The sequence below is a fragment of the Globicephala melas genome, chromosome 4 (genome assembly GCF_963455315.2).
Source record: "Globicephala melas chromosome 4, mGloMel1.2, whole genome shotgun sequence".
Lineage (NCBI taxonomy): Eukaryota > Metazoa > Chordata > Mammalia > Artiodactyla > Delphinidae > Globicephala > Globicephala melas.
Window position 1 is genome coordinate 64,793,530 of NC_083317.1, and position 26,469 is coordinate 64,819,998.

Genomic DNA, 26,469 nt, shown 5'->3' on the forward strand with positions numbered 1-26,469 from the left:
ACAAGATGAACCCAAAGAGACTCACACCAAGAATTAAAATGGCAAAAGTTAAAGATAAAGAGAGAATTTTAAAAGCAGCAAGAGAAAAACCAAGAGTCACATACAAGGGAACCAATATAAAGCTATCAGCTGATTTTTCTGCAGAAACTTTGCAGGCCAGAAGGGAGCGGCATGATATATTCAAAGTGCTGAAAGGGAGAAAACCTACAACCTAGGACACTCTACCCTGCAAGATTATCATTTACAATTGAAGGAGAGATACAAAGCTCCTCAAACAAGCAAAAACTGAGAGATCATCAATACTAAGCTGACCTTACAAGAAGCATTAGAGGGTCTTCTTTAAGTAAAAAAGGCTACAACAAGAAATAAGAAATTATAGGAAGGGAAAAATCCCACTAGTAAAAGCAAATATATAGGAAAGGCTGAGAATCAACCAGTTAAGCAAGTGAGCACAAAGGTTAAAAGACAAAAATTGTAAAGTCAACTTTAACTACAATAAACAGTTAAGGGATTGACACAAAGATATAAAATATGACATCAAAGACAGAAAATGTGGGGGAGAGGAATAAAAACGTAGTACTTTTAGAATGTGCTTAAACTTAAGTGACTATCAGTTTAAAACAAGCAAATATAATTATAGGTCAACATATATGAACTCCACGGTAAGAGCAAATCAAAAACCTACAACAGGTACACAAAAACTACAGAGAAAGAAATACAAACATAACACTAAAGAAAATCACCAAACCACAAGGGAAGAGACTAAAAGAAGAAGAACAGGGAAGAACTACAAAAACAACCAGAAAACAAATAATAAAATGGCAATAAGTACTTACCTATCAATAAGCACTTTAAATGTCAATGGACTAAATGCGCCAGTCAAAAGACATAGGGTGACTGATCAGATAAAACAAACAAGACCCATCTATATGCTGCCTACAAGAGACTCACAGTGCTAAAACCCACATAGACTAAAAGTGGGAGAAAGGAAAAAGATATTCCATGCAAATGGAAACAATAAGAAAGCTGGGGTAGCAACACTCATATCAGACAAAGTAGACTTTAAAATAAAGTCTATAAAAAAAGATAAAAAGGTCATTATATAAAGAAGAGGATATAAAATTCATTAACATATATGCACATAATATAGGAACACCAAAATATATAAAGCAAATGTTAATAGATATAAAGGAAGAAATTGACAATAATACAATAATAGTAAGGGACATTAACACCTCACTTACATCAATGGATAGATCATCCAGACAGAAAATCAATAAAGAAACAGTGGCCTTAAATGACACAGTAGACCAGATGGACTTAATAGATATCTATAGGACATTACATACAAAACAAAAGAATGCATATTCTTTTCAAATGCACATGGAATGTTCTCTAGGATAGATCAATTATTAGGCCACAAAACAAGTCTCAACAAAATTAAGAGGGATATAAATTATATCAAACATATTTTCCAACCATAATTGTATGAAACTAGAAATCAATTATAGGAAGAAAAATAGGAGAAACACAAATACATAGAGACTAAACAACATGTTACCAAAAAACTAATGGGTCAATGAAGAAATCAAAGAGGAAATCAGAAAATACCTTGAGACAAATGAAAATAAAAACACAATTTTCCAAAATTTATGGGATGTAGCAAAAGCAGGTCTACTGGGGTAAGTTTATAGCAATACAGGCCTTCTTCAAGAAACAAGAAAAATCTCAAATAAACAACCTAACCTACCACCTAAAGAAATGAGAGGAAAAAAAAAACAAAGTCAGAAAAAGGAAGGAAAAGATCAGAGTGGAAATAAATAAAAGAGACCAAAAGAAAAGAAAAGATCAGTAAAACCAAGAGCTAGTTTTTCAAAAAGATAAGCAAAATTAATAAGCTTTTTGCCAGGCTCATTGAGAAAAAAAGAAAGAGGACACAAATAAGCAAAATAAGAAATGAAAGAGAATAAATTACAACTGATATCACAGAAATATAAACAATCATAAGAGAATACTATGAACAGTTATATGCCAACAAATTGGTCGAACTAGAAGAGATGGATAAATTCCTAGAAACATACAATCTTCCAAGATTGAATCAGGAAGAAATAGATAACCTGAACAAACTGATTACTAGTATTGAAAACGAATCAGTAATTAAAAAAAAAAAAAAAAACCTCCCAACAAAGAAAAGTCCAGGACTAGATAGCTTCACAGGGGAATTCTACCAAACATATACAGAAGAGTTCATACCTATCCATCTTATACTATTCCAAAAATTAAAGAGGAAGGAACACTCCTAAATTCATTCTATGAGGCCACCGTCACCCTGATACCAAAACTAGATAACAATACTACCCTAAAAATTACAGGTCAATATTTCTGAAGAACAAAGATGCAAAAACCCTCAACAAAATATCAGCAAACCAAATTCAACAGTATATAAAAAGAATCATACACCTTGATCAAATGGGATTTATTCCAGGGATGCAAGGATGGTTCAGTATCCACAAATCAGTCAATGTGATATACCACATTAACAAAAGGAAGGATAAAAATCACATGATCATTTACATAGATGCAGAAAAAGCATCTGACGAAATTCAACACCCATTCATGACAAAAAACTCTCAACATAGTTGGTATAAAAGAACATATCTCAAAATAATAAAGGCCATTTATGACAAACCCACAGCTAACAACATACTCAATGGAGAAAACCTGAGAGTTTTTCCTCTAAAATCAGGAACAAGACAAGCATGTCCATTCTCGCTATTTCTATTTAACACAACATTGGAAGTCCTAACCACAGCAATCAGATAATAAAAATTTAAAAAGGGAAGAAGTAAAACTGTCACTATTTGCAGATGACACAATGCTATATATAGAAAGCCCTAAATTCTCCACCAAAAAACTATTAAAACTGATAAATGAATTTAATCAAGTTGCATGATATAATACCAATATACAGAGATCTGCTTCTTTTCTATACATCAATAATAAACTATCAGAAAGGGAATACAAGAAAGAATCCCATTTACAATCATATCAAAAAGAATAAAATACCTAGGAATAAATTTAACCAAGGAGATGAAAGGCCTATACTTAGAGAACTATAACACACTGATGAAGAAAACTGAAGATGATACAAAGATATGGAAAGATATCCTGTGTTCATGGATTGGAAGAACTAATATTGTTAAAATGTCCATACTACCCAAAGCAATCTACAGATTTAATGCAATCCCTATCAAAATACCCATGACATTTTTCACAGAACTAAAACAAATGATCCTAAGATTCATATGGAACTGCCAAAGACCCCTAATATCCAAAGCAATCTTCGGGGGAAAAAAAAAAAACAAAGCTGGAGGTATAATCCTCCCTGACTTCAGAATATACTACAAAGCTACAGTAATCAAAACAGTATGTTACAAAAAACAGACACATAGATCAATGAAACAGAATAGAGAGTCCAGAAATAAACTCACGCACACACGGGTCAGTTAATCTACAAGAAAGGAGGCAAAAATATACAATGGGAAAAGTCAGTCTCTTCAATGAGTGGTGTTGGGAAAACTGAACAGCTACCTGTAAAAAGATGAAATTAGAACATTTTCTCACACCACATACAAAAATAAATTCAAAGTGGATTAAAGACTTAAATGTAAGATTGAAAACTATAAAACTCCTAGAAAAAAACATAGGCAATACACTCTTTCACATAAGTGTTACCAATATTTTTGGACCTGTTTCTTTAGGCAAGGGAAGCAAAAGCAATAATAAACAAATGGAATCTAATTAAGCTTAAAGGCTTTTACAAAGTGAAGGAAACCACATACAAAATGAAAAAAATAACCTACTGAATGGGAGAAGATATTTGAAAATGACATGTCTGGTAATGGATTAATATCCAAGATACATAAACAGTTCATACACCTCAATATCTAAAAAGCAAAGAACCTGGTTAAAAATTGGGCAGAAGACCTGACTAGACATTTTTCCAAAGAAGACATACAGATGGCCAACAGACATATGAAAATATGTTCAACATTGCTAGTCATCAGGGAAATGCAAATTGAAAGCATAACGAGCTATCACTTCACACTGTCAGAATTGCTACTGTAAAAAAGACAACAAATAATAAATGTTGGCAAGGATATAGAGAAAAGGGAACATACACTGTCAGTGGGAATGTAAATTTTTATACCCACTATGCATAACAGCATGGAGGTTTTTCAAAGAAACTGAAAATAGAACTTCCATATGATCCAGCAATTCCACTGCTGGGTATATATCCAAAGAAAATGAAAACATAAATTCAAAAAGATGTATGCAACCTAATGTTCATAGCAGCATTATTTACAATAGCCAAAATATGGAAGCAACCTAAATGTCCATCAACAGATGAAAGGATAAAGAAGATGTGGCGGGGGGAATACACACACACACACACACACACACACACACACACACACAGGAATACTCATCCATAAAAAAGATTGAAATTGTGCCATTTGCAACAACATGGATGGGCCTGGAGGGTATTGTTCAGTGAGGTAAGTCAGACAGAGAAAGACAAAACCTGTATGCTTTCACTTATATATGGAATCTAAAAAATAAAACAAATGAATGAACATAACAAAACAGACTCAGAGATACAGAGAACAAACTAGGGGTTAACAGTGGGGAAAGTGGTTGGTGGAGGGTCAAGGAAGGGGAAGGGAATTAAGAGGTACAAACTACAAGGTATAAAAAAAAATAAGATATAATGATGTAATGTATAACACAGGAAATATAGCCAATATTTTACAATAACTTTAAATGGAGTATAATCTATAAAAATATTGAATCACTATGTTGTATATCTGAAACTAATATAACATTGTAAATCAACTATACTTCAAAAAAAGGTCAAACTTTTATGCTTGTAAGATTTTGCATGCATGGTTCTCTCTATTGATAATAACCACTTTTACCTGGTAAAACATCTACTCATCCCTTAAGATCCTTTTCTTCTCAGGAATTTCATTCCCTATAAAGTCCTTCCTAACCTCTTCAGGGAGAATTAATACTTCTATCATTTTAACTTTATAGCACTATAAACACTTTTATAGCATTAAATACATAGCACTGTAGTTATCTCTTTATATTGGACTCCCCCATTAGACAGTGAACTCTAGAATGGAGATATATCTCTTTATTTTTATATTCCTTTACCTTCCCCAACACTCTACCCTAAAGCAGTTGCACAGAATAAGTGTTGTGTCTGTGTATGTGTAGACACACACACACACACACACACACACACACACACACACTAAAAGAATGGATGAATGTATTAACAAATGAATACAGTTATGATAATCGCTCATATTTAATTTTTTCAGAAGAGGGAGTAATGAACACTGCATAGGACTAGCTTCTTTATGTCTGAGGGCAAAACAAAGGGGAAATCTTATCTTTGGTCAGAATAACATCTCGATGAAGAAGAAATAAGCCCCTGTTTATTGGGCAAATTAAGTGGCTGAAGACTTTTCTGCTCCCCATGAGAGAAAAATGGACACACTCTCACTGGGAAGGGAAACAGAGTGGGAGTTCAAGAAGGAGAATCAAGATTCCTGAGGCTGCCCAGCCTGGCAGGAGAATGGGAGTGCTTTCTATCAGTGGACTTTGGGCAAACCTGGTATCCTCTCTGGGCCTCAGTCTCCTCCCTTGTAACACGATAGTCTTGGACTACAGTGATAGTTAAGATGTTCCATCTATGATCTCCATACCAGGTTCTGCACAGAGTTCTCAAGCAAGCAGGAGAGTTAATCATCCCTTTTCGCTGCACTAAATTATGAAAGGATAAGGACAACAGAAGATCTCTTAGGAACCATGAAGGAAAAATGCATAATTTATAAAGAACATTGAAATAAGCAGTAGAAGGTATGGGATAGGGTGTAAAAGAAAAAGCTGGGTAAATAAAAAACATAAAATATGGTATCAGAAATTAACTTAAGTATATCCATTATCAAAATTAATGTAAATGGACTCAATCAAAGGAAAAATGTTCTCAGATTGTAGACTGGAAACCAAACTAGATCCAGACATACTGTTTACAAGAGATACACCTAAAACATAAAGCATGGAAATCCAAAAGTAAATGAACCATAAAAGAGAAACATAACAGTAAGAATTAACCAAAGAAAGCCACTACAGGGGTTTTAATATCAGTTAAAATAACACAAAAATGCATATTAAGCATAGAGAATCAGTGAGATATAACAACCTATGAGCAACAGAGGCCCAGGATAGGTTAAAAAAAAGAAGGCACAATTGACAAATCCACAATCCTAATATGTGATTTTTAAACAAATCTCTCACATAAAATACTAGCTGAAACAAATAAAATATTGGTAAAGATATAAAGTATTTGAATAATATGATTAACAAATATAAATTTTAAGAAATATATATGTATACATACCCCCATTGTAGCACCTGTAAGTGGACAAAATAGCTCCTACTATTCTCTGCCTTGCTTACTCCATGCCAAACACACTGTCTTCTTTGTCCTAAAACAACTGTCTTATTCGTAGTGTTTCAGAGAACAGAAAAAGAGGAAGAACTGCCCAACTCATTTTATCATCTGATACTAAAGCTCAACCAAGGATAACACAAGACAGAAAAATATGGGCCATTCTCACTTATGATCACAGATGAGAAAGTTCTATTAAAATATTAGCATATTGGGCTCCCCTGGTGGTGCAGTGGTTGAAAGTTCGCCTACCGATGCAGGGGACACAGGTTTGTGCCCCGGTCCGGGAAGATCCCACATGCCGCGGAGCGGCTGGGCCCGTGAGCCATGGCCGCTGAGCCTGCACGTCCGGAGCCTGTGCTCCACAACAGGAGAGGCCACAACAGTGAGGGGCCCGCGTACCGCAAAAAAAAAAAAAAAAATTGGCATACTGCGTATTAGCAATTTATTAAAAACTAATCACAAACAGACTTTATTCCAGAAATGCAAGGGTGTTTCAATGTTTGAAAAATCTATTAATTTAATTCACTTGTTGACATTTGGGGCTGATAATTCTTTATTGTGGGGGCTGACCTGTGCATATACGATGTTCAGCAGCATCCCTGGCCTCTACCTACTAGCTGCCAGTAGCACCTTCCTCCCAGCTGTGACAACCGAAAATGTCTCCAGACACTGCCAAATTAAACTGTCCCCGGTTGAGAACCCACTGATGCAGAGGCTGATGAACTGTCTCATGCATTATGTTTCCACTTAATGGGACCTGGGCCAACTATACAGGCCTAATGAAACACTGCCCAGACTGCTATATTTTGCTTCAGATAATATCCATCAAACATAGTTTTCATTTATTTTAGAATTCAAAGTTTTATATACCAAAAGAACAATGCTAAATCCACTGTATTATTCCTCTGTATAAAATCAAAGTATACCTCCACAGGATGCTGGTTCTAAATTTACTCAATATCTAGTATCCACATGTAAACTATATGAGGACAACTTTTTGGTAACTTTTATTGCAACATAATTTTATTTTATTTTATTTATTTATTTATTTTATTGCAGAGTGTCTAGTTTATTATGAAAGGGTTCTCCCAGTATGTACATAGGAACCCAAACTTCAGTTTATCCTGCCCACCCCCACCCCCCGCAAAGGCATATCAGCAACAACAGGGTTCCTTCATGGTACCTAGAAGAACTGCAGAACTGCTGGGGTGAAAACATCATCGATGCCCCCTGTGTTGTGTACTTTACACACTCTGAGGCAGTGTGATAAAGCTCTCAACATAGCAGCCTATCCAGGCAAGGTCATCCACCAAATGCATTCTCCCAGGACTAAGAGACAATCTCACTACACACGAAGATACTAAGACCCAAACTCCAAAAGCCAGAGCTAGGGTCCAGGGCACTGGTTCTTCTACAGCACCAGTAGGACACATCAGAGTGACTGGGAAGCTTTCAACACTACACCTATAGGGCCCCACTCGGAGTCAGAGGGTTTGGGGACACCTGTGACTGGATGCAGAGGAGTGAATGCTCAGAGGGCAGGGATGCAGGAGGTCGTCATTCCTTGCCCTCCTTTTTTCATAGTTGTATATAACCAGATACATACAAAAACATACAGTTCACTTTTATTTATAATCAAATGGGCACTATACTTTCAAGTGCCTAATCCCACTTTAAAACTTCATGCTGGATGCTGGTGGCAGGCCAAGATATTACTTTTGTATGCATTAAATCCCACACTGGGCTTCAGGAGATAGATGATAAGAGAAAATAACTCACTGTCATCCCCCTTTGCCATGAGACCGGTAGCTCTGGTCTGCCAGGTATTGATAAAATAAGAGAAGGCAGCAAATCGGTGGACAGAAATCTTATGGGAGAGACGCCTGGCTGAAATACCAGACTCTACCCCAGAGGGAAACTGGCGTCTCTTAATCTAGAGCTATACTCGGACCAGCATGGACAGCACCTAACCAACCATGTTACAATGGAAAGCAACAACTGACACCTGTCCTTAGAAGCAGTATCAGGTGGGAGTCAAAGTTTTCTTTGCACAACAGAAGTGACCGTGTATACAGTGTATACAGCTTGTCCTCCACCAAGGCTAAGTTGAGGGAACTTGAGTATCAAGGACAAAGGATTTAAGCCAATGATTATGGTGCCGCTGGGACTGGAATAAGAGGTGTTACTAGGCGTTCCCTACAACAAAAAGGGGTCTAGAGCTTGGTAAGGCTACAACAAAGGTCTCCTTTTTCTTGACATCTCAGCCAGCTCTTCCCTGATGTGCTGCGCAGAAACCTCATCTCTTTTCAGCTTTGCTCACTTCAGTGCTTCCTAGTAGATCTCTTCCGCTTGTGCATATCATTCTCTGTGCATCAGGGCTGCAGCCAGATTACTGAGCAGCACTTGGAGCTCAGGGTGCTCCACCTGTCTCGCCAGGTCTGACGCCCTCTGTGCGTGAACACAGGCCTCATCAGAGCGGCCCTGTGCATCCAGGGTGGTAGCCAGGTCACTCAGCAGCACAATGGTCTGTGGGTGTCTTTCTCCTAGTATTTCTTCAGAGATCTGTAAAGCTTCTTCATACATCCTCTGCGCCTGTGATGGCTGCTTGGAGAACAGAAGGTAGCGGGCATAGGTGTCTAGGCACATGCCCAAGAGGAGATGGGCGTTGGCTTTCTCTTACACTGACAAAGTGTCTTCTGATAATTCGTTTTCTCTTTCAATTTTTTCCTCTATAGCTGAAATGCAGAATTATAGCCAGCAAGAACCAATTCCTGTCTATTCTGAGCAGTATAAATAGTGGCCAGCTTTAGAGAGATTTCTATTATTGCATTGTCTTCCTGTTGCATGGCCCCTCCAAGCAAGTAACTCATTGTTGCTCTAAAAAGTTTTTCCGCATTTTCAAGCTGACCCCGTAAAAATGATAAGCTGGCCATCAAATCATAAATGTAAGTGATGGCCGTCTTGTTATCACTCTTATAGGCAAGATGAAGAGCATCATGCAAAATTAGCTTCGCCTCTTCTGGCTCATCTTTCATGATGCACAACTGCCAGCCGCAGCAGTTGTGAAACTGAAATTTTTTGTTCTAGTTCTGTGAAAAATGCCATTGGTAGTTTGATAGGGATTGCACTGAATCTGTAGATTGCTTTGGGTAGTACAGTCATTTTCACAATGACTTGGATTCTTCCAATACAAGAATGTGGTGTATCTCTCCATCTGTTTGTATAATCTTTCATTTCTTTCATCAGTGTCATAGTTTTCTGCACACAAGTCTTTTGTCTCCTTAGGTAGGTTTATTCCTAGGTATTTTATTCTTTTTGTTGCAATGCTAAATGGGAGTGTTTCCTTAATTGCTCTTTCAGATTTTTCATCATTAGTGTATAGGAATGCAAGAGATTTCTGCATTAATTTTGTATCCTGCTACTTTACCAAATTCGTTGATTAGCTCTAGTAGTTTTCTGGTAGCATCTTTAGGAGTCTCTATGTATAGTATCATGTCATCTGCAAACAGTGACAGCTTTACTTCTTCTTTCCCAATTTGGATTCCTTTTATTTCTTTTTCTTCTCTGATTGCTGTGGCTAAAACTTCCAAAACTATGTTGAATAATAGTGGTGAGAGTGGACAACCTTGTCTTTTTCCTGATCTTAGAGGAAATGCTTTCAGTTTTTCACCATTCAGAATGATGTTGGCTGTGGGTTTGTCATATATGGCCTTTATTATGTTGAGGCAAGTTCCCTCTATGCCTACTTTCTGGAGAGTTTTTATCATAAATGGGTGCTGAATTTTGTCAAAAGCATTTTCTGCATCTATTGAGATGATCATACGGTTCACATCCTTCTATTTGTTAATATGGTGTATCACATTGATTGATTTGCATATATTGAAGAATCCTTGCATTCCTGGGATAAACCCCACTTGATCATAGTGTATGATCCTTTTAATGTGTTGTTGGATTCTGTTTGCTAGTATTTTGTTGAGGATTTTTACATCTATGTTCATCAGTGATATTGGCCTGTAGTTTTCTTCCTTTGTGACATCTTTGTCTGGTTTTGGTATCAGGGTGATGCTGGCCTCAAAGAATGAGTTTGGGAGTGTTCCTCCTTCTGCTATATTCTGGAAGAGTTTGAGAGGATGGGTGTTAGCTCTTCTCTAAATGTTAGATAGAATTCGCCTGTGAAGCCATGTGGTCCTGGACTTTTGTTTGTTGGAAGATTTTTAACCAAGTCTCAATTTCAGTGCTTGTGATTGGTCTGTTTATATTTTCTATTTCTTCCTAGTTCAGTCTCAGATGGATGTGCTTTTATAAGAATTTGTCCATTTCCTCCAGGTTGTCCGTTTTATTGGCATATAGTTGCTTGTAGTAATCTCTCATGATCCTTGTATTTCTGCAGTGTCGGTTGTTACTTCCCCTTTTTCATTTCTAACTCTATTGATTTGAGTCTTCTCCATTTTTTTCTTGATGAGTCTGGCTTATGGTTCATCAATTTTGTTTATCTTCTCAAAGAACCAGCTTTTAATTTTATTGATCGTTGCTATCGTTTCCTTCATTTCTTTTTCATTTATTTCTGATCTGATCTTCATGATTTCTCTCCTTCTGCTAACTTTGGGTTTTTTTGTCATTCTTTCTCTGATTGCTTTAGGTGCAAGGTTAGGTTGTTTATTTGAGATGTTTCTTGTTTCTTAAGGTAGGATTGTATTGCTATAAACTTCCCTCTTAAAACTGCTTTTGCTGCATCCCATAGGTTTTGGGTCATCGTGTTTTCCTTGTCATTTGTTTCTAGGTATTTTTTGATTTCCTCTTTGATTTCTTCAGTGATCTCTTGGTTATTAAGTAGTGTATTGTTTAGCCTCCATATGTTTGTATTTTTTACAGATTTTTTTCCTGTAACTGATATCTAGTCTCATAGCGTTATGGTCAGAAAAGATACTTGATACGATTTCAATTTTCTTAAATTTACTAAGGGTTGATTTGTGACCCAAGATATGATCTATCCTGGAGAATGTTCCATCAGCATTTGAGAAGAAAGTGTATTCTGTTGTTTTTGGATGGGATGTCCTATAAATATCAACTAAGTCCATCTTGTTTAATGTATCATTTAAAGCTTGTGTTTCCTTATTTATTTTCATTTTGGATGATCTGTCCATTGGTGAAAGTGGGGTGTTAAAGTCCCCTACCATGATTGTGTTACTGTCGATTTCCCCTTTTATGGCTGTTAGCATTTGCCTTATGTATTGAGGTGCTCCTATGTTGGGTGCATAAATATTTATAATTGTTATATCTTCTTCTTGGATTGATCCCTTGAACATTATGTAGTGTCCTTCTTTGTCTCTTGTAATTGTCTTTGCTTTAAAGTCTATTTTGTCTGATATGAGAATTGCTATTCCAGCTTTCTTTTGATTTCCATTTGCATGGAATATCTTTTTCCATCCCCTCACTTTCAGTCTGTATGTGTCCATAGGTCTTAAGTGGGTCTGTCGTAGACAGCATATATATGGGTCTTGTTTTTGTATCCATTCAGCCAGTCTATGTCTTTTGGTTGCAGCATTTAATCCATTTACATTTAAGGTAGTTATTGATATGTATGTTCCTATTACCATTTTCTTAATTGCTTTGGGTTTGTTTTTGTAGGTCTTTTTCTTCTCTTGTGTTTCGTGCCTAGAGAAGTTCCTTTAGCATTTGTTGTAAAGCTGGTTTGGTGGTGCTGAATTCTCTTAGCTTTTGCTTGTCTGTAAAGGTTTTAATTTCTCTGTCGAATCTGAATGAGATCGTTGCTGAGTAGAGTAATCTTGGTTGTAGGTTTTTCCCTTTCAACACTTTAAATACATCCTGTCACTCCCTTCTGGCTTGCAGAGTTTCTGCTGAAAGATCAGCTGTTAACCTTATGGGGATTCCCTTGTGTGTTATTTGCTGTTTTTCCCTTGTTGCTTTTAATGTTTTCTCTTTGTGTTTAATTTTTGATAGTTTGATTAATATGTGTCTTGGCGTGTTTCTCCTTGGATTTATCTGGTATGGGACTCTCTGTGCTTCCTGGACTTGATTGACTATTTCCTTTCCCATATTAGGGAAGTGTTAAACTATAATCTTCAAATATTTTCTCAGTCCCTTTCTTTTTCTCTTCTTCTTCTGGGACCCCTATAATTCGAATGTTGATGCGTTTAATGTTGTCCCAGAGGTCTCTGAGACTGTCCTCAATTCTTTTCATTCTTTTTTCTTTATTCTGCTCTGCAGTAGTTATTTCCATTATTTTATCTTCCAGGTCACTTATCCATTCTTTTGCCTCAGTTATTCTGCTATTTATTCCTTCTAGAGAATTTTTAATATTATTTATTGTGTTGTTCATCATTGTTTGTTTGCTCTTTAGTTCTTCTAGGTCCTTGTTAAACGTTTCCTGTATTTTCTCTATTCTACTTTCAAGAGTTTGAATCATCTTTACTATCATTACTCTGAATTCTTTGTCAGGTGACTGCCTATTTCCTCTTCATTTGTTTGGTCAGGTGGGTTTATACCTTGCTCCTTCATCTGCTGTGTGTTTCTCTGTCTTCTCATTTTGCTTAACTTGCTGTGTTTGGGGTCTCCTTTTTGCAGGCTGCAGGTTCGTAGTTCCCATTGTTTTTGGTGTCTGCCCCCAGTGGCTAAAGTTGGTTCAGGGGGTTGTGTAGGCTTCCTGGTGGAGGGAACTAGTGCCTGTGTTCTGGTGGATGAGGCTGGATCTTGTCTTTCTCATGGGCAGGACCGTGTCCGGTGGTGTGTTTTGCGGTGTCTGTGATCTTATTATGATTTTAGGCAGCCTCTCTGCTAATGGGTGGGGCTGTGTTCTAGTCTTGTTAGTTGTCTGGCAAGGGGTGTACAGCACTGGAGCTTGCTGGTTGTTGAGAGGAGCTGGGTCTTAGCGTTGAGATGGAGATCCCTGGGAGAGCTTTCGCTGTGTGATATTACGTGGAGAAGGGAGGTCTCTTGTGGACCAATGTCCTGAACTCGGCTTTCCCACCTCAGAGGCACAGGCGTGACATCCGGCCAGAGCACCAGGACTCTGTCAGTCACACGGCTTTTGGGAAGTCTGAGGTCTTTTGCCAGCGTTCAGTAGGTGTTCTGTAGGAGTTGTTCCACATGTAGTTGTATTTCTGATGTATTTGTGTGGAGGAAGGTGATCTCCACCTCTTACTCCTCCGCCATCTTGAAGGTCTCTCCAACAAAACTGATAGTGTGACTTGTTCAGGTATGTTGTTCATTCTGTGGCTTCCATTGTGCAGGTCCAGAGTCAGTCATTTGTTAGCAACACATACATATCTTCAAAGGCAATGCTGCTCCAGAGACCAGTGCAAAGCAGTCACTGGTTGTCCAGACCTCGTGTCAGGGAGGCTGGTCTGCTTGTCCTGGAGCTTCAGCCTGAGAGGCAGGCATCCGATGTAGCACTTAGCTAGATTTGCTGCCTGGTGGGCACCGTCTCTGACTTTCTCTCCCTGCCTGGCTCTCACTGGGGCGCCATCTTTTTTTTTAAATCATAGAATCTTAATGCTGATACAGAGGAACTTGGAGATGATATTGTTAAATCGCCTTATTTTACAACAAGGCAACAAAGAGGTGAACTGTCACAGAAATAGTTACTGGAAAATCTAGAACTTGAATATAGTTTTCAGGATTTCAAGACAAGAGCTAATTTAAACATGCCACTTACAATGGTAATATTAACAGATTAGTCCACCAAAAAAAACACAAAAAACTATTTAGCCCACAGTATGGCTAAAACATCTAGCAATGAAAAATCAGTAGGCAACAACAGCATTGCAGTAATCACTATTAGAGTAACCCAAAAGTTATTATGTTGAAAAGAAGTTTTTAAAAATAATACTGGGCTAAGTTAACTAAAAAGTGATGGGAAGGTCTATTAATAATTTCTGTGGGGATTCTTAAAGGAAACTTAAAAGCTCTTAAGAGGCTGGTGATCCTGGTTCTTTAATGTCTAACTTCACCATACAACTTAGGACTTTCCTTTCCATGACAGGTCTATACCAAAAATATGACTCAAACTTATCAGGCATAACTAAGGTTGTTTGGGACCTCTCCATTAACTGCCAACTCCTTAAATTAAGATTTGTAAATCTGCCCTGAGAATGCTAGAAGAGACATGCTCTGTATTAGAGATCATGCAACACACAAGACTGCTAAATTTTATTCTCTTGAAATAGAAATTACATATATAATTCTGTAATTTCATAAATTTTCCTCAATTTTTCAAGGGTGTTTCCTTTAATATCAATTTAAGCAGCTGGATTTACATGCAGAAAACCATTGGTGATATTCATGCCTCCTCCATCTTTACTTGTCTGGTGTGATCAACTCCTAGATCTCCCATGATCTGAGGCCTTTTCCTGTTCTCTTTCCCATCTTCCTCCTCTAATTAGACTTGAGGCTGAAAACAGGATGATTAACCCTCTCATGACCATGCTGATGTTTCTCATACTAAATTAGGCAGTTTTTTCTGAAGTAGGAAGTAGATTCTCAGTTATAAACTTCAAGGATTGTCTTACAGTTAACAATTCAAGGAAACTACCAATTAGCTATTTTAAGTCTTCACTACAAAGAGACAGAATTTCCATATATAGTTACCACTGGATAAGATATATTTCATAAACGCAGCATTGCGAAGATGAAAGGAGATATTTTTATTCTCTTTAAAGTCAGAAACACAAAACGATCCAGATAGCTTTTTCAGCAGTTACAAATAGAGTGTGTTATTTTTCAAACTCTATTAAAGTCAATTACTTTGTGAGCCTGCGAGTCAGAATTTTCCATGATAATGAATTAAATGGGCGAAGCAACACCGTACATACCCTGAGTGGCTGTTGGGGGTAGTTGGAGGCTACTGTCTAGCTTCTCCCAAAGGTAAGTTGGTCGAGGAGTGCCTTCCTCTGAGCTACAGAGCAGGATGACATCGCTGCCAATATCCTGGGGTCCTTGTATTTGGCAGTGTGGGGCAGAAGGAGGAACTATAATAGGAAGGGTAAGCAATAAAGAATACATTTACCATGAGTCAAGTGATGACAGAGGAGACATCAACATTCAGCACTAGAACCTCAGGTAACACTGTTTTGGGGACACATATCAGAAGACTACCTCATGAGCAAAGCCAGTGAATGGTATGTATGATGCACAAGTTTGGCCATAGGTGCAGGGCCTACAACTTCAGGTGGCAGGGAGCAAATATGTATAAGGGGCAACACCCTCTGATTATATTTTTAAGATACCTTATGGCTTTAGTTTCACTCTTCTTCCTCCAAAGAAGTATTCGAAGAATTCTTAAGATCCTTCATGTCAACATATTGCTTTTAAAAGCATTACTGAATACACACATGTTCAGAGCAGCATTATTCACAATAGCTGAAAGGCGGAAACAACCCAAGTGTCCATAGAGGGATGGAAGGATAAACAAAATATAGTGTATACATACAATGGAATATTATTTAACCTTGATAAGGAAATTCTGACACACGCTACAACATGGATGAACCTTGAGAACATGCTAAGTGAAATAATTCAGTTATAAGAAGACAAATAATGTATGATTCCACTTATATGCAGCACCTAGGGTACTCAAATTCATAGAAAAAGAAAATAGAACAGTGGTTTCCAGCTGCTGAGCTGAGGGAGAAATGTCATTTAATGAGGAGAATTTTATTTTTGTAAGTTGAAGAAAGTTCCGGAGATTGGTTGCACAACAATGTGACTATACTAAATTGTTCACTTAAAAGTTGGCTAAGATGGTAAATTTTGTTATATTTTACCACAATTAAAAATTTTTAATTGATGAAAGAGCCCCCTCGTAAAGAAGATATCTCAAGGAACAGCATCCACTTACCCTGCCGGCTACTCTCGCCTAAGACCACCTTACCATAGTTCTTTGTTACTTTACAAACAAAACCAGACACGCCAACATTATACCAACTTGTTTTATGGTGGGAGGAGTCAGAGCAATGTTCAAGTGTATCTAGTACTTGATAGTAATGCAATGGACATTTTATAATCATTAATACAGATAAGGACACAAAGGATGTGAAACAAAAAATTACAAAAAACAAAAGAATACTAAAGGAAGAAGGTGATAGTTTATAGTGAAAAAGCAAGCAAATAAAAATATAAACTAAGCCCATGGCTTGGATTCCCATATTTGATAATGCATACAGTAGAGTTTAAATACAAGTGATGATGCACTTGTAATGCTAATGACTTTTTAATAAATGTGTTCAACCTTGCAAAAATGAATGAATGAGTGGAAAATGAATGCACTACACACAGGAACCAGCAAAGAAAATGGGTGGGGGAAGAGAGAACAATGAAAAGGTTAGGTAGAAAGACTGAAAAATCTCAGGGAATCTTAACTGCTGTGATGGGATAAACCAATCTCAATTTACTGCTTTAAACATTGACATCATGAGGCTATGAGGGGAAAGCCAAAATAATTATTTGAAGGTAGTACTAACTATAAGATAAATTACAGGGTTTTTTTCTTCCTTTAAAAAATGAAAAAATAAATGTGGATCATGTGGGAAGCTCACTACCTGAACTACAGGTGTAAGCGTCAAAATAATGTTAAATTCCAACAGTACTCTTTATTCAGTACTCAGAGTGCTTTAAAGTCTATATAATTTTAATATACTTGAATGAATAATAGTTCTAGGACAGAAATCTCCCACTTGTCCTTGGTTTTCTTATTCTGTTTGAAGACTGGGAGAACAAGGCGCCAGGGCTATAGCATTTTCTTGCCCAAAGAAGGAAAACGGCAAGAACCCCCAACACTGGTATCTTCAAGTGACTCAACAGTGGAAGGGAAAAGGGGGAGAATGTACCAAGGAATCCTGGAGTCGATTCTGAGACTTCAGTAGGATGGAGGACAGTCCAGAGCATCAGGCTTCTCTAAGCACTTCTCATCCTCCCCAGATGAGCTGAATTTAGCCACTTCTACCACAAGTACCCATTTAGGAGGCAGCGCTTTATTTCAGAAGCAGCACAAGTGAGAAATAAAATGTGCTCAGAATGAATTTAATTTAGCATGAGATAGTCTATCTGTATGGTGTAATAGAAAGAATACTGGTTTGAGTACAGAGACCTAAATTTTAAGCTAAACTTTATTGTTGTTCATGGTCTATAAAACCTTGGGAAAGACTCTAAATCTATTTGATCTCGGTATTAAGACCAAACTGATCATATAATTTCTCGTTCAAACAAGGATACTTTTGAGAGTAAAAGGGAGTATTATTAAAATTCTTCCAGGACAAGAGGCAAAAGCTTAGAACTGTCGGGGGCCTACTCAGCATTACATAGATATGAAGTAGTAGTAAATTTATTCTCACGTGTGCTAAAACCCCTGCTCCCTGCTTATAATCAATTGTTCTTGATTTAATTTGCTCTCAACAATAAGTCCTATCCTATAAAAGCTTAGGAAAAGTGAGAGGCCACTTTTGATGGTATTTTATACCACCTTTCTCCACCTTGAGGAAAAGTCATTTAACAAGTAAGCTTTCGAGAGCCACCTGAAATGGAGTAATGGGTGGGGAGACTATGTGGAAGAAGCATGGAGAAGCAGAGTCCAGAAGGAGCTGAAAGGAGAGAGGACAGGAAAAGGACACAAGCAGAAAGAGAGTACAGAAAAACTGGCAGAAGTAAATATGCTTGAGAGTAAATTCGTAAGTAAAGCCAAGGTAGTTGCAACATTTTCCTGTCACTCACCTAAAACTGTGAGACCGGTGACCCCAATATTCCTGCCCCCTCTATCTGGAAGGTTGTTAACCAAACACTGGTAGGTGCCTGTATCTGATAGCTGGGTGTTGTTAATGAAAATAGAGACATTGGTGGCTGGCATGGTGCCTGTAAATCCTACCCTACCATGGAACCGGGGGGCACCATCAAACATCTGTCCACTTTGATACAGAATGACCTGCAAAGGAAAGCGAAAGAAATAAATTGGCCACTGCATCTCCTTCTAGACACATAACAATAACTATCTAGTAAACAGCAGACTATACCAAACATTGGAAAATTATATTTCTAATATTAGAGTTGTCACCAACTTTTTTTTTTTTTTTTTTTTTTTTTTGCAGTTCGCAGGCCTCTCACTGTTGTGACCTCTCCCATTGCGGAGCACAGGCTCCGGACGCGCAGGCTCAGCAGCCATGGCTTACGGGCCTAGCCGCTCCGCGGCATGTGGGATCTTCCTGGACTGGGGCATGAACCCGTGTCCCCTGCATCGGCAGGCAGACTCTCAACCACTGCACCACCAGGGAAGCGCCACCAACTTTTTTTTTTTTAATTATTTGTTGGACTTTCTTTTTTCTTTTTCATTTTATTTTATTAACATCTCTATTGGGTATAATTGCTTTACAATGTTCTGTTAGTTTCTGCTGCATGACAAAGTGAATCAGCTATATGTATACATATATCCCCATATCCCCTCCCTCCCACCCTCCCTATCCCACCCCTCTAGGTCACCAACTTTGTACTACAGCACCTATCTGTGATATCAGGGATTCTAAATTCTTACATACCAAACTGGAATAACATCGTATCCTTACCTAACTCAACAGAATATAGAAAGTGCATTTTATGATACCTTACTATTAGTTCATAGATACTTTTACCAGTGCAAAAATTAATTCCAGAAAAAATGTTAAAAAAAATTAACACTGCCATTCTCATGCTTACTGGGTCACAAAATGATAGCTCACAGTTATAGACTGAATATAAGTGAATGCCATGAAACGGAAGAAGAGTTATGAGTCCATGATTGCTTACCTATGTCAATTTCCTTACCAAAGTTAACTCTTCGTGGGAGAGGACTCAGAGTGGTACTGCAAAAAGCCCTTTGGGCTGAGAGTGAGGTACCTGGTTTTATCTTAGCTCTACCTTAAATGTCTGGCAGATTGTGGTCAAGTCTTTTCTTGCCTCTATCACTGACTCCTAAAATGATGAATCTGAACAAAATGATCTCAAAGGCTCAGTCTAATTATTAAAGTTCCATGGATTAAGGAAATAGAAGAGGTTACTATTAAATATAGCAATTTAAATTTCCTATCTGAAAACTTAGCTTATCAAACATTTTTAGGTAGTGAAAAGCTTACTGATGCCGAAAAGCTTCATAACAGAAATAAGTTAATTTTGGGAATGAAGGTATAGTCATGTTCACAATTCACTAATTTTCCGAGGATTATTTTCTGCAGTGGGTATCGCATATTATGGGATCTTTTACCTATAACTGATATACCTTATTAGATAGCAGCTTCTATTTTCACGTACCCTAATTTATTTGAGAATCTTGGAAGAGATCTAGTGTGCCTGGCTTTGTTTATTTTAAAATACTTGTGCAATTAACCAAAAAAATCAAGTACTACTACCTAATGTTACTTCCTTAATATTATCACTATATTTATTTATTTTTAATTAATTAATTTTTATTTTTGGCTGCATTGGGTCTTCGTTGCTGTGCGTGGGCTTTCTCTAGTTGTGGCGAACAGGGGCTACTCTTCGTTGTGGTGCACGGGCTTCTCATTGCAGTGGCTTCTCTTGTTGCGGAGCACGGGCTCTAGGCGCGCAGGCTTCAGTAGTTGTGGCTCGTGGGCTCTAGAGTGCAGGCTCAGTAGTTGTGGTGCACGGGCTTCTCAATGTGGTGGCTTCTCTTGTGGCAGAGCGTGGGCTCTAGGCGCATGGGCTTCAGTAGTTGTGGCACGTAGGCTCAGTAGTTGTGGCGCACGGGCTTAGCTGCTCCGCAGCAGGTGGGATCTTCCCAGACCAGGGCCTGAACCCTGGCAGGCGGATTCTTAACCACTGTGCCACCAGGGAAGCCCTATCACTATCTTTAAAAAGTACTCTCTCAACCACCTATGTTAGTACTAGTCCCTCCCTGTCAAAATATACTTTGCTTTTTCTGTCTTAGTATTTCCTGTCAGCAATGTGTTTTGATGAAATAAAATCCTCAGAAGGATCCCCTTGACATCTCTTAACTAAAAAAAAAAATCTTTTACAAAGAGGATAGCTTCTTCTGATAGTTGACTAATAATGCAGGAGTAGGACTTAAAACAGCTTAGGTTCAGTGGAAGTATCACCTTACTCTAGAAATCAAATATGTACTCAAGATGCTTTCCTACCCACCTCTTGTGAAAAGATTAAAATTTCAGAGGTAGCACAGGATGGAACAGAAGTACCTGCTCAGGCTGGTTCGCATTGGAGAGAGGAATGACCATCCAAATGACATTGAGGTTAATGAGGGCGGCGCTGGTAGTGAAAGTACAGGGCAGGACTGCTGTCTGACCCCGGGCCACTTGGACACTCCCAGGGCTCTCGGAGACTTCCAGGGAAGCTGCAACACCTACAGAAGGAGGAACAAAGAGGTTATGTGATAGACCAAATCTCTTCATAAAAGGTCTGTGTGTTTTCTATTATCAGTTATGTAAACAGACTGATATGACAGTCTTACTAAACACCTACTGACCACTCACTGAGTCAAAATAATAAAAATTTTTCAACCTTTTACCTCTTAGAAACTATAAAGGAAAAATATTAGAAGACACATTCTATTTTGTAAGACGGTATCTGATATTTGCCAGATTCAAATACAGATTGGTAGAATTCAACTGAAAGGGTCTAAGCAAAGCTTCAATGGTGATGAGGGATAAGAAATAAACTGAAAGTATTTTAAAGAATGATTACACAATAGCACACTGTAAAATTAAATGCTTATATATAAATCCAACAAAATATGCTCAGGATGTATATCCTGAAAACTATAAAATGCTGATGAAAGAAATCAAATAAGACTAAATAAATGGATATGCAATGTTCATGGGTTGGAAGAATCAACACTGTTAAGATGCCAATCCTCTCCAAATAGATCTACGATGGAGAGCAATGCCAATCAAAATCGTAGCGTGCTTTTTGCAGATATTGACAAGCTAATTCTAAAACACATGACAAGGCAAAGAACTAGAATAGCCAAAAGAATATTGAAAAACAAGAACAAATTTGGAGACGTTACACTATCTGATTCCAAAATCTGCTATAAATTAGCTACAGCAATCAAGACAGTGTAATACTAGCATAAGGACAGAGCATCAGACAAATGGCACAGGATTGATCGTTCTGAAATAAACCTTATTTATTTATGATCAAATGCTTTTCAACAAAGGTACAAGACAATGAAATGAGGGAAAAAATAGTTTTTTCAAAAAATGATTCTGGAACAATTCAATATTAATATGCAAAAAATTTAACTCAGACCCTTACCTCACAGCATATACAAAAATCGACTCAAAATGTATCATAGACCTAAATGTAAGAGCTAAAACTATTAAACTTCTAGAAATAAACATAGAAGAAAATCTTTGCGGCCTTGGATTAGTCAAAGTGGTCTTAGTTATGCCACCAGGACCATAAACCATAAAAAAAAACAATTAAGAAACTGGACTTGATTAAAATTTTTAAAAACTTCTGTGATTCAAAAGACTTAATTAAAAAAATAAAAAGCCAAGTTATAGACTGGGAAAAAATATTTTTAATTTACATATCTGATAAAGGACTTGTATACAGAATATATAAAGAACGATTACAGCTCAATAATAAAAAGACAAACAACCTAATATTAAGTGGGCAAAACATCTGAGTATGTATTTCAACAAAGGTTAATAACAAGCACATGGAAAGCTGCTCAACATTATTATTCACTATGAAACTGCATATTAAAACCACAATAAGGTATCATCACACATCCAGTGGAACGGTTATAATCAAGACAAAACCACGTGCTGAACAAAGATGTAGAGAAACTGGAATCCTCCTCATTCACTGCTGGTGGAAATGTAAAACTGTACAGTCACTTCGGAAAACAGCTTCAGTTTCTTAAAAAGTTTAACACAGACGTGGAACAAACTTACCATATAACCCAGAAATGCCATTCCTAGGAATCTACCCAAGTAAAATGAAAATATATGTCCACACAAAGACCATGAACGCTTATAACAGCATTATTGATATCATACCTCCAAATGGAAATAATACAAATATCCATCAGCTGATGAATGGATAAACAAAATGTGGTATATCCATGCAATGAAATACTATTCAGAAATAAAAAGCAACAAGCTACTGATACATATTACAACATAGATGAGCCTCTCAAAAACATTTTGCTAAGTGAAAGAAGGCAGATTCAAAAGTCTACATACTGTATTATTCCATTTATGTGAAACGTCCAGAAAAGGCAAATCTATAGAGACAGGAAGCAAATCAGTGGCTGCATGAGGTAACAGAGAAGGGAAAAGGGATTGATGTAAATAGGTTCAATGGAACTTTCTAGGGCAATGGAAAACTTCTAAAACTGTATTGCTTTGATGGTTGTATAAATTTACTAAAAATAATTGAATTTTATACTTTTTTATAAATAAATTTATTTATTTTTGGCTGTGTTGGGTGTCCGTTGCTGCACGCGGGCTTTTCTCTAGTTGCGGCGAGCAGGGGCTACTCTTTGTTGCGGTGTGCAGACTTCTTACTGCAGTGGCTTCTCATGTTGCAGAGCACGGGCTCTAGGCATGTGGGCTTCAGTAGCTGTGGCTCGCAGGCTCTAGAACACAGGCTCAGTAGTTGTGGCACACGAGCTTAGCTGCTCCACGGCATGTGGGATCTTCCCAGACCAGGGCTCGAACCCGTGTCCCCTGCATTGACAGGCAGATTCTTAACCACTGCGCCACCAGGGAAGCCTGAATTTTATACTTTAAATGGATGAGTTCTTTGGAATGTAAATTATACCTCAGTATTGCTATTAAAATTCAAAAAAAAGAAAACAGTAACTTACCAGAGCTAACTCCTGACAAGTCAAAATCAACTGTAATCTTTTCTGAAAAGAATGCCTGCCCCCTGGGACTATAGTACAATATGGGAATAACAGGAGATTAAAATAGGTCAGAGGGATCCAATAAAGAAGCTATTCTAACTATGAAAAATACACTGTCCATGGCAGTAACTCAAACTGTTTTATTTTGAAGTGATATGACCTCAGTTCGCCCAAAAAAGTAACACAATAACATACTGTTATGATTACAATTTGTTTAAAAAATAAACATACATAACACCTTCCTTCCATAAAACTTTGTGTTCTTCACATATAGTCCAATGACGCTCTTAGCAGTTAACTTTACAGGATAAAATGTTTCATAAAATGAGCCATCTGTGGTAGAATATAAAGCACTTGATAACATCAGGAAAAGTCTCTAAGTTAAATAACATTAGGGAAAGTCTCTAAGTTTTAAAAAGGAAAGTTGAATGAACCTCAGGTGCTAAGAGGCAGAAAGCGGAGGTTACTTGAGCATGGAACAGGCAATGGCAGGAACAAGTCACCTCATGGTTAGAAGTGGGTTAACGGAGGATATATGTTATGATCATTATCATAAATGCAATGGAGATTTTTAAAAGTAAGTGTGGAAACCAAACTGGCAAGAAACCTCCATCACTTCATTCTTCAGATAATACTCCAAGGAAGAAGTGTAGGGAATACGCCACCCCTTAAACTAATTGTACAGGATAACATATACCCCCCACCCTCAATTTACTAATTTTAAGCTGAACTCACACCATCTTTGATACAAATTTTAAAAAGAAAAAAAGGGCAATATAGACTATGAATGAAAGATAAAGATGTAGATGGGAAAACTACCAAAATACGATAGGATTCCAGTAAAGGAAGAGCAGATTCACAGGATTGGGGTGGGAGCTGAGGGAAACAGAGCAGATCTGCTGGCAGAGGGCGGGCCCCCAGGGTGGCAGAAGCTGTGAAAGACTGACTTTATTTATCTCACATTTTTACATAAGGTTAACCCTGAAATCTCAAGCATTGAGACAGGTGCAGAATAAATACTCTAGATAAGCTGCTTTCAGAACTTGTAAAAGTATGGGTTTGAAGCTGGATAGGTCTAGTTCGAAATCTGGCTCTTTCATCTACTTAACTGTGTGGCCTCACTTATTCTCTGATTCCATTGCCTCACCTGTAAAATAGGGCTAACACCACCATCACATCGTTAGAAGGCTAGGATGAGGGCAATACCAGATGCTGACGGCTGACAGTGACCATTACCACACCACTATTGCTTGCTGACATTTAGGGCACACTGACCACATAGCGAGTCCACATGAAGCACTATATGTAAACATATACATGTACATACACGTATACACACACAAACTCATTTAATACTATAAAGTATCTTATACCTCATATATAATCTTTTATCCATAAGAAATTTAGGCCCAGAGAGACTAAAAACCAGCTATAGGTCACACAGCTCAAGGAAATGGTAAGCTCTGGATTCAAATCCAGACAGTTTATCTACAGAGAACATATACTTAAAGACCACACGTAACACACAGAAATCAGTCCATAAATGTTTGTTTTTATCATCACTACTATATTATACAATCACCAAATTTTAAGTTAGTATGGACTTTTACATAAAGCCATCAGATAAAAACTCCCTCAACTTCCTGCTTCCAAGTCAGCTTTGATCTGCCTCTTCTTCCTCTCTCCCCTTAGATTAGAGAAGTTCATCTAAGGCCAGCCTCTCAGGTGAGCATAATTTATATTTCATCCTCTTGGCCTCCTCAGTAACCTTATCATAGACTGTCCCCTCTCTTGTAGCCTCAGCCTCTTGCTCTGCACTGGAGACTTCCTGACAGCATTTAAACATACTCAAGTATTTCCACTTAGAACAAAATTCCTCCCTCCCTCCACCCCACAGTTCCCTCCAGGGACTGCCCTCTCTCCAGACTCTTCTACATTTAGTCTTCCATCCACTCCTGCCACCATTACTTCTTAACATAGTTCTCCCTAGGTTTCCCAGAGACCTTCTGATGGCTCCATGACTCTTGAATTCATTCTTGGACTCTCAGTAGCATCTAGCAGTGATGACCATTCCCCTCTCCTTCTTGAAACACAGCTTTCCCTTAGCTTCAGTGATGTAATTCACTTCTGGTTTTCCTTCCATATCTCTGGATACTTCTCAATCTCTTCTGCTGTTTCTCCCTTCTCTACCCAGCTATTAAATGTTGGCATTCCTCAATCGGCTGCCTTTTCTTTCTTTTATTTTTCTTTTGCGGTACGCGGACCTCTCACTGTTGTGGCCTCTCCCGTTGCAGAGCACAGGCTCCGGACGCGCAGGCTCAGCGGCCATGGCTCATGGGCCCAGCCGCTCCGCGGCATGTGGGATCCTCCCGGACCGGGGCACGAACCCGTGTCCCCTGCATCGGCAGGCTCTCAACCACTGCACCACCAGGGAAGCCCCCGGCTGCCTTTTCTTATTCTAAACTCTCTCCCTGCAGACTCTCATTCATTATCATGGGTTCATTTCTCATATACAAGTCAATGGCTTCCAAATTTAACCAACCCAAACCTCTCCTCTTATATACAACTGCCTCCTAGACATCTCCACACAGAAATCTCAAAGATACCTCAAATCAACTCGTCCAAGATCAGACTCTTGATCTTCCCCACCATGCCTGCGTCCCCTGTGTATCTGGCTCCTTTTTAGAGTTCCCTGTGCTAGCAAATGGCTCAACTAGCCATCAAGTTGGACAAGTCAGAAATTTAGAAATCTTTCTTGATTCCTTCTACTCTCTCATCATCTCCCAAACCCAGTCCACGATCAAATCTGATCCATTTTACCAATAAAATTTCTCTTGACTACTTCCATCACAGCCTTTGCTCTGTCCTGTCTTTCCTGTGATCTTCTCTGTTCCACACCCAATCTTTTACTTAATATATTACCTCCTACTCATTCTTCATATTAGCTCAAGTGCTACCTTCTCACAGATAAGCATTTCCTGACCCCTCAGCCTAGGTCAGGGTCTCATAAAGCAGTGTTCCTGTTATTCTGAACACTATTCAAACTTGTAATCATACTTTCATCAGTGTG

At 38.0% G+C, this 26,469-nt stretch overlaps 1 protein-coding gene and 1 pseudogene across 4 annotated transcripts in view; both read right to left on the minus strand.

Annotated features, from left to right (window-relative positions):
* IGSF11 (immunoglobulin superfamily member 11) overlaps nucleotides 1–26,469 on the minus strand; it is a 139,072-nt gene that overhangs the window by 12,908 nt on the left and 99,695 nt on the right. For all 4 annotated transcript variants that reach the window (XM_060298103.1, XM_060298102.1, XM_060298105.1 and 1 more), the window contains 3 exons: nucleotides 20,719–20,882; nucleotides 18,251–18,458; nucleotides 15,358–15,513 (listed from right to left, as the gene is read on the minus strand). In XM_060298103.1, coding sequence (XP_060154086.1) covers nucleotides 15,358–15,513; nucleotides 18,251–18,458; nucleotides 20,719–20,882 — 528 coding nt within the window. The remainder of the gene's footprint in view (nucleotides 1–15,357; nucleotides 15,514–18,250; nucleotides 18,459–20,718; nucleotides 20,883–26,469) is intronic.
* Nucleotides 8,756–9,762, minus strand: LOC115853582 (tetratricopeptide repeat protein 19, mitochondrial pseudogene; annotated as a pseudogene).